Genomic DNA, 10,485 nt, shown 5'->3' on the forward strand with positions numbered 1-10,485 from the left:
TCACTCTCTTGGGGAAGTTATTTCCTCACATGGGTTCTCTTACCACTGCTATGCTGATGATACACAACTTATCTTCTCTTTCCCACCCGCAGATGCCACAGCTTCTGACCGGATCTCTGCATGTCTGGCAGAAATTTCATCATGGATGACTGCTCATCAGTTAAAGCTTAATCCTAGCAAAACTGAGCTGCTCTTCATCCCAGGTGATTCATCCCCAGGTCATGATCTTGCTATATCCTTGCACAACGATCTGATCTCCCCTTCAGCCACAGCTCGCAACCTTGGGGTAACCATGGACAATCAACTGTCCTTTTCCTCTCATGTTGCTAATGTGACTCGCTCATGTCGGTTTCTTCTCTACAACATTAGAAGGATTCGACCATTTCTGTCCACACAGGCTGCTCAGGTACTTGTTCAGTCTCTTGTCATTTCTAGACTGGATTACTGCAATGCACTGCTGGCAGGTCTACCTATGAACGCAATCCGTCCTCTGCAAATGATCCAAAATGCAGCTGCCTGGCTTGTTTTCAATCTGCCAAAGTTCTCGCATACCACCCCGCTGCTGCGATCCCTCCACTGGCTTCCGGTAGCTGCACGCATCAGATTCAAAACACTGATGCTGGCCTACAAAGCCAAAAATGGACCAGCTCCCTCTTACCTCAAAGCCCTCATAACTCCTCGCACTGCACCCCGCACCCTCCAATCTACCAGCACTGCTCGACTGGTTCCACCATCTCTCAGGGTAAGAGGCAAGTATACTACAAGACTCTTCTCTGTACTGGCACCAAGGTGGTGGAACGAACTTCCCCTAGAGGTCCGGACAGCTGAGTCACTGGCTATTTTCAAGCGGCGGTTGAAGACCTACTTATTCAGGAAACACTTCAACTAGCACTTCTTTCATTATCTTTTGCATTTTAAAAAAACAAAAAAAAAAAAAACAAAAAAAAACACACCTTTGGCACTTTCATTGTAACTTTGAACAAATGTTTTAAACTCATGGTATCTTAAGTATGTAACTTAGTGAGCCAGCATTAATGTATTCAATGTTAGAGATTTAAGCACTTATGTACGTCGCTCTGGATAAGGGCGTCTGCCAAATGCTGTAAATGTAAACGTAAATGTAAGTAATATCACATGGTCAGTGGTATCAAAAGCTGCACTAAGATCAAGTAACACCAGCAAAAAAACACAACCCTGATAAGAGACCCGTCACAGGTCTTTTAATCAGTGCTGACTCTGTGCTATAATGAGGCCTAAATCCTGACTGATACATTTCATGAATATTATTTCTATGTAGGTATGAGAATGATTGCTGTTCTACAACATTTTTTTGGTCTTGGAAATAAAGGGGAGGTTGGCCTATAGTTGGACAATTGATAGGGGTCAAGGTCAGGTTTTTTTAATCAGACGTTTGATAACCGCTAGTTTAAAAGATTTTGGCACATAGCCAGTGCTAAGGGAAGAATTTATTATTTTTAGAAGGGTTTCAGTAGCTACTAGTATTACCTGTTTAAAGAAACATTTGGCTAAAGGATTCAGTATGTAAGTCACACAAAGGGGAGTCAAACAGTCTAAGTGCTGATCAAAAACAGTAATACTATCTACAGCATTACTGTATCTATCAAATTGTTTAGTATTAAATTAATGGTCTGAATTTGTTGCCTGATGGTATACATTTTTCCATTGAAATAATTAATGAAATCATTGCTGCTACAAATAAATGGTGTGCGTTTTTTGAGATTTTGTACAATGCTGATAAGTTAACTGCAGGGGGGAAGAGAAATAGTTCAACTGTTATTATTAGGTAATTCAGGAGCAGTCAATTCAGTGACTTCATGACGTGAGGTCAGAGCCACTGAACTGTAGTCACTGAATTTCCTTGGTTGTTTATTTTTGGCAAAGGAACCAGGGATGTTGTTTTTCACAGGGCAGGTACAGTCATTACGCTCAGGCTCATAGCACATCCTCTTTGTACCTGTGGGATAAGTCTGTCAGGTTTTGCAGCTTCAAATGAACTCTCTCTTCACATCTTCTGTTGAAATGGCTCTGATGGATGAGGGGGGCATGTCTGTGTTAGAATGACAGGAGTCATTGGGGACAGATAATGAACTGGGAAGGGAGAGCAGGGGAGGTGTTTTAAGGTATATGGTGGTATAATTGAGGGGGAGAAGGGTAGTGTTGCATGGAGGAAGAGGGGGGTTGTCGTGGTGGGATGGGTGTGAGTCACAAGAGAAGCTAAGGTATGGTTGGGCAGGAACAACATGATCAAAACTGTTCTTCTATAGCCAGTGTTGGTTTAATACCATACTAAAGGCAGCCTTCTTCTTGTTTAGTGGTGCCTTGATGACCTTGGTCACCCACAGTTTGTTGTTTGGAAAGAAATGTACAATGTCAATGTCTTGGTGAGGCTTACAATGGTTAAAATATGTTTTAAACACATCACCATTTTTCTCAGTAAATATATTTCTAAAGGGCCTCCTGAAATGAACTTTTACCAGATGTCAATAACAACCCAAGTAATCCATCCATACAAAAAATATAAACCAAATAATTTCAGAAATTAATTTAAGTGTAATAAAATAGTTACTGACATCTGGTAGCCTAAAGGTTTCATGTCAACAGCAATTCTAGAACTATATTTACTAAGAAAAATTATGACATGTTTAATACTCACTTTACCTGCTGTACATTGTCCATGCAGAAATGGACATAATCTGTTGTAATAATGCCACCAGTAAGTTCATTCACACCCTCCTCATGTGCATTACAGAGAACATCCCAATCCTTTCAAAACAGCCAGTAGAATCTTCATAACCTCCTGTGACCATGTCCATACATTTCTCTTGGTCACTGGTTGCTGCTTGACTGCAGGTATTTACAGGGGTTTACCAGGTTGAACCAGGTTGTGATTTGATCTTGTCAGGATTTAGCCTGGACTTTGGCCATGTGCTTTTTTGTTTACGTTCTGTGTTCACCTGTCTGCCCCGCCCTTGTCTATTCCTCCCCGCCGGTGAGGGATGCTGTTCCACTTCCTGTTTTCTCCGCCACCTGACTTCTTGTCCACAGGGGGTGATGCGGGGCCGTATGTTTTGCCATATAGATATTTTTGTTTAATTTATGCTCCATGGCGGAGAATTTCCCCGCCCCATCCCCACATTTTGGTTTACTGGACGTGGGTCTGGCCACGGTGTGTTGGGGGTTGTGCTCGGCCTTTCAGCTCAGCTGTGGACAACGCTCGGCCCTTCAGCTCGGCTGTGGACATCGCTCGGCCCGCTCTGGCTGCGCTGCCGTGTGCCTTGCTCCCCACTGCCTCGCCATGTGCCTTGCTCCCCCCACCTGCCTCACTGTATGCCTCGTTCCTCCCTCCTGGATCTTGCCGGGATCATGGTTCCCTCGGATATGGTGACTGAAATGGGAATGGCGCATCGGGAGCCGCACCCTGGGGGTTTGGGAGGGTACTGTCAGGATTTAGCCCAGACTTTGGCCATGTGCTTTTTTGTTTACGTTCTGTGTTCACGTGTCTGCCCCACCCTTGTCTATTCTTCCCTGCCTCTGCACACCTGTTCCTTATGTGTTAATTGTCATGAGTATTTAGCCGTGCCGCATTGCCTAGTTTCAGAGTTGATGACGTCAGCAGCTTGGGACACATTGGCGGTAGAAGGAATGTAATAGGTGATTATTATGGTATAGGAAAACTCTCTTGGCAAATAATATGGACAAAGATTTTCTGCTAACAATTAAATGTCAGGGCTGCACACAATTTCCTTCACTGTATATGTCCAAGATTACATCATATGTTCTCACTCAAATTGAGAACTCCCTCTCCTTTCTTCTTGGTGCTCACTGTTCAATTCCGCTCTGCTGGCACTAACCAAAAGCCAGCTAAACCACAATAGAGTCTGTAATGTTATCAGACAGCCATGTTTCCATAAAACACGTAACAAATGCTTGGTAAAACATGCTCTTTTAAAATGATGTTGTTATCCACCATGTTAGCCAGTGATCTTAGGTTTCCCATGATGACAGAAGGAAGAGATGGTTTGTATCTCCTCTTGCTTTGTTCTCTTCTTTTGCCTGCTCTCCAGCTCTGGTATTTCCTTTGTAGATCCTTGGGGATTTCAGGTCTTTGTCTAAGCATGCTTTTGTTTTGTTTGTTTTAAACAATGTAGCACCAGCATTTCTCCACCAGGACAGGAATCCAGCATGATAAGTGGAATCATCACCATTATTTACAGATACTGTCTATAAATAATTCATTTCAATTAATTTCATAGGGGGGCACGGTGGCTTAGTGGTTAGCACGTTCGCCTCACACCTCCAGGGTTGGGGGTTTGACCTTGTGTGTGGAGTTTGCATGTTCTCCCCGTGCCTCGGGGGTTTCCCCCAGGTACTCCGGTTTCCTCCCCCGGTCCAAAGACATGCATGGTAGGTTGATTGGTATCTCTGGAAAATTGTCCGTAGTGTGTGATTGCGTGAGTGAATGAGAGTGTGTGTGCCCTGCGATGGGTTGGCACTCCGTCCAGGGTGTATCCTGCCTCGATGCCCGATGACGCCTGAGATAGGCACAGGCGCCCCGTAACCCGAGGTAGTTCGGATAAGCGGTAGAAAATGAATGAATGAATGAATGAATGAATGAATGAATGAATGAATTTCCTTTTTATTTGTATAACACTTTGTACAGCAGTTTTATTAAAATATAAAAATGAAAGGATTTACAATTTTAGGATGTCCCTGGATCCATGCAATTTGATGTACTACCAATTTAGTTTGATCCCATTTATATTCAAGTTTAAAGTGGTGCCAGTATGACACTATACCAGGGAACTAGTTACAGTGGTGTGAAAGTGTTTGTCCCCTTCCGGATTTTTTATTTTTTTGCACATTTGTCACACTTTAATGTAAAATAAAAATTTTATTATATTAAAATATACTAAATATTTAAATATTAGACTAAATTATTAGTCAAAGATAACACAAGTGAACACAATATTCTGATAGCCCAGGACACATTGAAATGGCAAGGTTAGAGAATTCTGGGCATATTCGGCCCGGGTGAGGAACTGTTGCTCATGGATACAGCAAGTTCTGAGATATCTGCTTAGTTCCTGATAGAGGTACTTGACCATTGCTTTCCATGACAAATGGGGTTGCTGTGGTAAATCTGTGTTTTAATTGATTAATGGCCTTTTGAGCAGAGTGGTCCTTAGTAGTTTTCAGGGTATTTCACATAGAAGAGCTGTGAGGAGAGCCACCAGGATCTTCAACTCCTCTCCTTCCTTATTCCTTAGTATTCCTTAGAAATGTGGACCTCTCGGTCTGAGTCAGGACTCTCAATGGATGGACTCTCATGGTTATCAAGACAATGTGGTGACCATTGGGTCATTTCTGTGATCTGCTATGACACCTGTGGATCATGTGTGCTTAGCCAGTGCAGTCCTTAGCAAGAAATATACTCCTTTATGTAAAATATGTCCTCCTGGAAGGTGATGGGAACCATCTGGTGAGTAATATAGCCAGGCCCAGTAGGTTGATTGTCCACTACTGAGATCCTCAGGGGTGCAGCACAAGGCTCAGTAGGTAGATAAAGTTCCTCAACTAGTTGTCAGAGAATGTGAGTTGCCTGATGAACTAGCGATGAACTGGGACAGTGCAAAGTTCTCAGCTTTGCAGACCATCTCTGTCTAGAGAGAGTCCCTCTGCAAAATATGGAAATACAAATAACAGAGAAGCAAAATAGGGAAAACAATGAAATGGCTCGGTATCTAGGAAAATCGCTAGCAATACTTTGCATTGTAATGCGGCATGAGTGCAGTTTAAATGTCTGTGAACCCTGGAAGTGGATGGAAAGTACTCAGTTTTCAGGTGAGGTTCCCTCTGGTGGTTTGGAGGGGGAGTTGCAGTTAAGACTGTAACAGATATTCAGTAGAACTGTACAGTAGGTGATGTAATTATATGTTTAACCCTTGTATGGTGTTTGTATTTTTGTTACTCAGCCAGTGTTCGTGGGTCTGGTGGACCCGCTGCATTTTTGGGTTTTTAATTCAACACAATCAAAAATTTTATGTTAAAATACTCTACAGATGTTTACTCATCCAAATTACAAGCAATATAAACAGCATATTTCGTTAATATTTGCCCTTTGCCTTTATTACATCACATTTTTTAATAAAAGTGCTAATCGTTTTTTGTTGTTTTTTTAATAAAATGTAATTTAAAAAAAAACAAATTTAATCAAATTATGAGTGGAAAAAAATCAACAAATTTACAAGGAAGCAAAGTTTTTCAAAACTATTGATGTTTATGAATTTGGGTCCCACAGACCCGAACAACATACAAGGGTTAATACTGTGGCAAAGTGAATATATTATAATTAATATGTACATTACATTTAGAAGATACAAATGAAATAAGGTAATAATTTGACATAGCTTCAGATTTGGGAAGTGTGACTATGTTTTTGTATTTAATTCAAAATAAATATTCTATGGCCTAATAATACTGAATTTGCCTACAGAAACAACCAATTAAATTCTTTAAATCTTTAAATACTAATTAGTGTTATTGAATGAGTAGATTTTTACTTTAATTTTTAATTATTTATGCCATCTTATGATAAAGAACTACAAATGAGTTACTTTCATGTTCAGATTTTTGTATAACATCTAGAATATCATTATAAATACCTGCAATCCCTAGTTTATCACTAGTTTAAAGAAGCTGCTGCATTCAGGAAGATAGTATCATTTTAGTACTACATTAAGAATAATTCATATTTCTTGTAATTACAATACATTAAATTCCTGACCAGTTATGGTTTAATTTTAAAAAGTGCTTTGTAAGAGATCATTTAGCAGTCTTAGCTTTAAATCAAAAGTATTGTCTGTGCATCAATTTTGATATTTTATGTTAATTAGTGTAGTAAACAAATTTTTTTGGTAGTTAAAAAAAAACTTTTGTTTGCTTGAGGAACAGACACATTCAGCAATTGGCTTGCTTTACTGGTCAGCTACCTGACCTCAGGTCTGGATCATCACCAAATAAGTAGGCCAAATAAGTAGGCATGGTCTTTTTCTAATCTGCCTGCAGAGCTGCTCACTGGATGTGTTTTTTTTTTTCATACCGTTCTGTGTATACTTTATACTGTAGATTGTTGTTTATGAAAATCTCAGCATATCAACCCTGGCACAAAAAATGTTTCTCCTATTGTATTCTCTGATATGAAAATTACCTAAGGCTCTTGACTTGTAACGTAAGGATTTTATGCATTACACTGTTGCCACACAACTGACAAATTTGACAATTGTGTGAATACAGTATACTGTTGTACAGATGTTCCTATCTCAGTGACCAGAGCGTGTATGCTATATACGTATGAGTTCAAATTAGTAAACACACTGATTTTATGTTTTTGTCCTAAAAAAACAGAGTGATTCCATTATATTTGATCTACCGGCCTGCCAACAACATCCCATATGCAACAATAGAGGCTGAATTAAAGGGGGTGTACCTGACATACTGCACTGTGGATAAGACTGGAAGACTGCTCACTCAATGTACATCTGAAGTGGAGCAGAAATGCTGTACATTTCAGCACTGGATCTACCAGTGGACAAATGGCAATCTACTGGTCACCCAGCTAAAAGGTTAGATATCTCCTACAATTCAACCTATCATAAAAATGGAGATCTACCTTCCAGCAGAATATAGTTCCAAACAAATACTTTGCCCTAATATTCATATGAATAATCTTATTAATTGCATGTGGTATGTAAGGGCTATGTGGGACTCTACATTTTTCTGGAGCACAGACAAATAATCGACACATGTCTAGAAATAGATTGTTGATCACTGTTTAAAAACTGCTTAAATAAAACATTATTTGTTTTATTTCAGGTGTAGGCACAAAGATCACAAATGTTAAGATTGTCACCAGGTCCAAAGGGTTTGTCTATATATTGTTCTACTGTACTATATTATCATATTTTACAATATGTTATGGATGTTTTATATTAATTCTCATTTTATCATTTGTGTACTACAGGTATCAGAGTCTCACAGATAATGGTTCCCCAAAGATATTGGAAGAATTTGTCATCCAACATCAGTGCAATTACTACTGTGGGTTGCTAGGCTTGAGGGTCCTGACAACTATGGATTCTTTGCAGCAGTCAAAGATAAAAACATCTAGGAGTCCTATGCTGGCTCGTAGGGTGGGTCTTGCTGATTCATCGAGCCCGCAGCTTCAGAGGAAGGTCTCAAGCAACCCTCAACTGGCCAAGAGTCCCAAGGTAGCCAAAAAGACAGATAAAGATGGGGAGAACAACCCTGCTCCCAAACATAAAACAATGGAACCAAATCTGTAAAAATGAGGTAAAGACAATTTTTTTGTTAAAAATAAAGAAGCCATCAGAGCATTTTCTTTTAAATTTTCACTTTAAGTCATTTTTCTCAATTACCTTATGATCTAATTTAGAATTTGGATGGCTGAAAATGTACACTTTGTTTATATGAAGCCTGCTAGCTTAAAATAATGGCCCTTGTTCATCAATGTTGGTCAAACCTGATTGTAAAGTAAGCATGCATAAATAAATTAATAGAGTTTCCTAACCATCAATTTTGTCTTTGGTGTGTCCATACAATGAATCTCTTGTGTGGTCAGTGTGTGGAGATTTTCTAGTAAACAAAACCATGCTTGATTTCCAGTTTGGGGTTTTTTGGGTAATGTTCACACCAAAACATCAAAATGGGGAAAAATGTTGCAGGTGAACAGGCTTTCCTAGTCCCCAAATCTTAATATATTAAGATGAATGAGAATGAAATGAATGAAATATATTAGAATTAAAAAAATCTAAGTAGAAAATAGATATTAGTAAATGGAGTAATGGATGTATTTGACAGAAGACTATTTTCACTAATTTCATTACTGATGTAGGTACACTTCTAGAACAAACAAACAAACCAAAAACTAGACCCAGATGTAATAACATGATTTAAATACTAGTCCAAAGTGGGTAAAATGAGTATCAAACACCTCACCATTTTTCTCAGTAAACATATTTCTAAAGGTGCTGTTTACATGACAATGTCAACAGGTGTTGGTAACAACCCAAGTATTGAACACATGAAGAAAGGGAGGTGGAAAATGGCATGGAACACCAAGACACTACCTGAAATCTATCAGTAATTAGAAGGGAATCCTGCCCCTTATCAGTGGAAATTAATATCAGCTGGTTCAGTCCCAACTGATGGCCTATTAAAAGGTGTCTCATTACCAAGGTGTCACACAAGAAACACTTCATGATGGGTAAAAGCAAAGAGCTCTTTGAAAACACACACACACACACACACACACATTTGTGCTCAAATGTTGTGTCTGAAAAAAATGAATTGCCATTTTCTTATGACTGATAAAGCAAAATAATTGTTTATTATCTTTGGATAGTGGTCATGTGAAATCAATAATTATCAAAAAATATAACAATGATAACCGAAATCACCTAAACAACCTGATCAAAGGTTTACATATCTTTGAATGTTTGGCCACATTATAAACACACAGGTTGACACAGGTTTATATGGCTAATAAAGGGAAGTTTCCACACCCGTGATTCATTGTAATTGTAATTAGTGTTTGTGCATAAATAATCAGTGAGTTTCTCAACTCATGAGGTGATGCACTGACCTGGCTGTATACTGCATCATGGAGAAGACAAAAGAACTGATAATGGACCTGCGAAATATGGTAGTTGAACAGAACAGGAAAAGAATATAAAAAAGATATCTCAGCACTTGAAAATGCCAGCCAGTACTGTTCAAACTCTGACAAGGAGGTGGAAAATGAAAGGTTGTGTTGATACTAAGCCATAGCCAGGTAGACCAAAAAAAGACTTCACCCATTAATGCCAAAAGAATTGTTCTGGATGCAAAGAAAAACCTACAATAATTTTGAGAGTAATACAGAATATTCTGGAAAAATGTGGTGGTGTTGTTTCATGGAGCACAATAAGGAGGTACTTACAGCTTCTGGAGCCAAAGTCATTTGCAGTGATAAGACCCACATATATATATATATATGGTGTATATATATATACAGTATATATATATGGTGATATGTTATAAAATAGATTTCAGGAGTTTTTAGGTTTTAACTGCATGCATTCAAAGACATACTGTCTAAAATTTGTCAGGTGCAAGTTTTATTTTTTTATTGATGCTATGTTCCATCTTCTCTTACTCTGATATGATATGTGTGTGTGTGTGTATGTATAAAATTATTTTTATTTATTTTAACTATAATACATAACTATAAAATATATACAGTGTGTGAAAGTGTTGGCCCCCTTCATACCTTCATAGCAAAATCCAAACCCACATGGACCTGTGTAAAAAAGTGTTTGGTTTGCTGTTAATTGTTAATAAAATAGCTCTCTGGAGCCTTCACAAAGAAGATTGTCAATGCTTATGACTCTGGTAAGGGATGTAAAA

The 10,485-nt window shown here is 38.8% G+C and overlaps 1 protein-coding gene across 4 annotated transcripts in view; it reads left to right on the plus strand.

Moving 5' to 3' along the window:
* The window catches only part of alpk3a (alpha-kinase 3a), a 31,909-nt gene extending 23,297 nt beyond the window's left edge, over positions 1 to 8,612 (plus strand). For all 4 annotated transcript variants that reach the window (XM_060877713.1, XM_060877715.1, XM_060877714.1 and 1 more), the window contains 3 exons: positions 7,426 to 7,643; positions 7,894 to 7,942; positions 8,042 to 8,612. In XM_060877713.1, coding sequence (XP_060733696.1) covers positions 7,426 to 7,643; positions 7,894 to 7,942; positions 8,042 to 8,363 — 589 coding nt within the window. In that variant the 3' untranslated portion in view covers positions 8,364 to 8,612. The remainder of the gene's footprint in view (positions 1 to 7,425; positions 7,644 to 7,893; positions 7,943 to 8,041) is intronic.
* The last annotated feature ends 1,873 nt before the right edge of the window (positions 8,613 to 10,485 follow it).

The sequence above is a fragment of the Tachysurus vachellii genome, chromosome 9 (genome assembly GCF_030014155.1).
Source record: "Tachysurus vachellii isolate PV-2020 chromosome 9, HZAU_Pvac_v1, whole genome shotgun sequence".
NCBI lineage: Eukaryota > Metazoa > Chordata > Actinopteri > Siluriformes > Bagridae > Tachysurus > Tachysurus vachellii.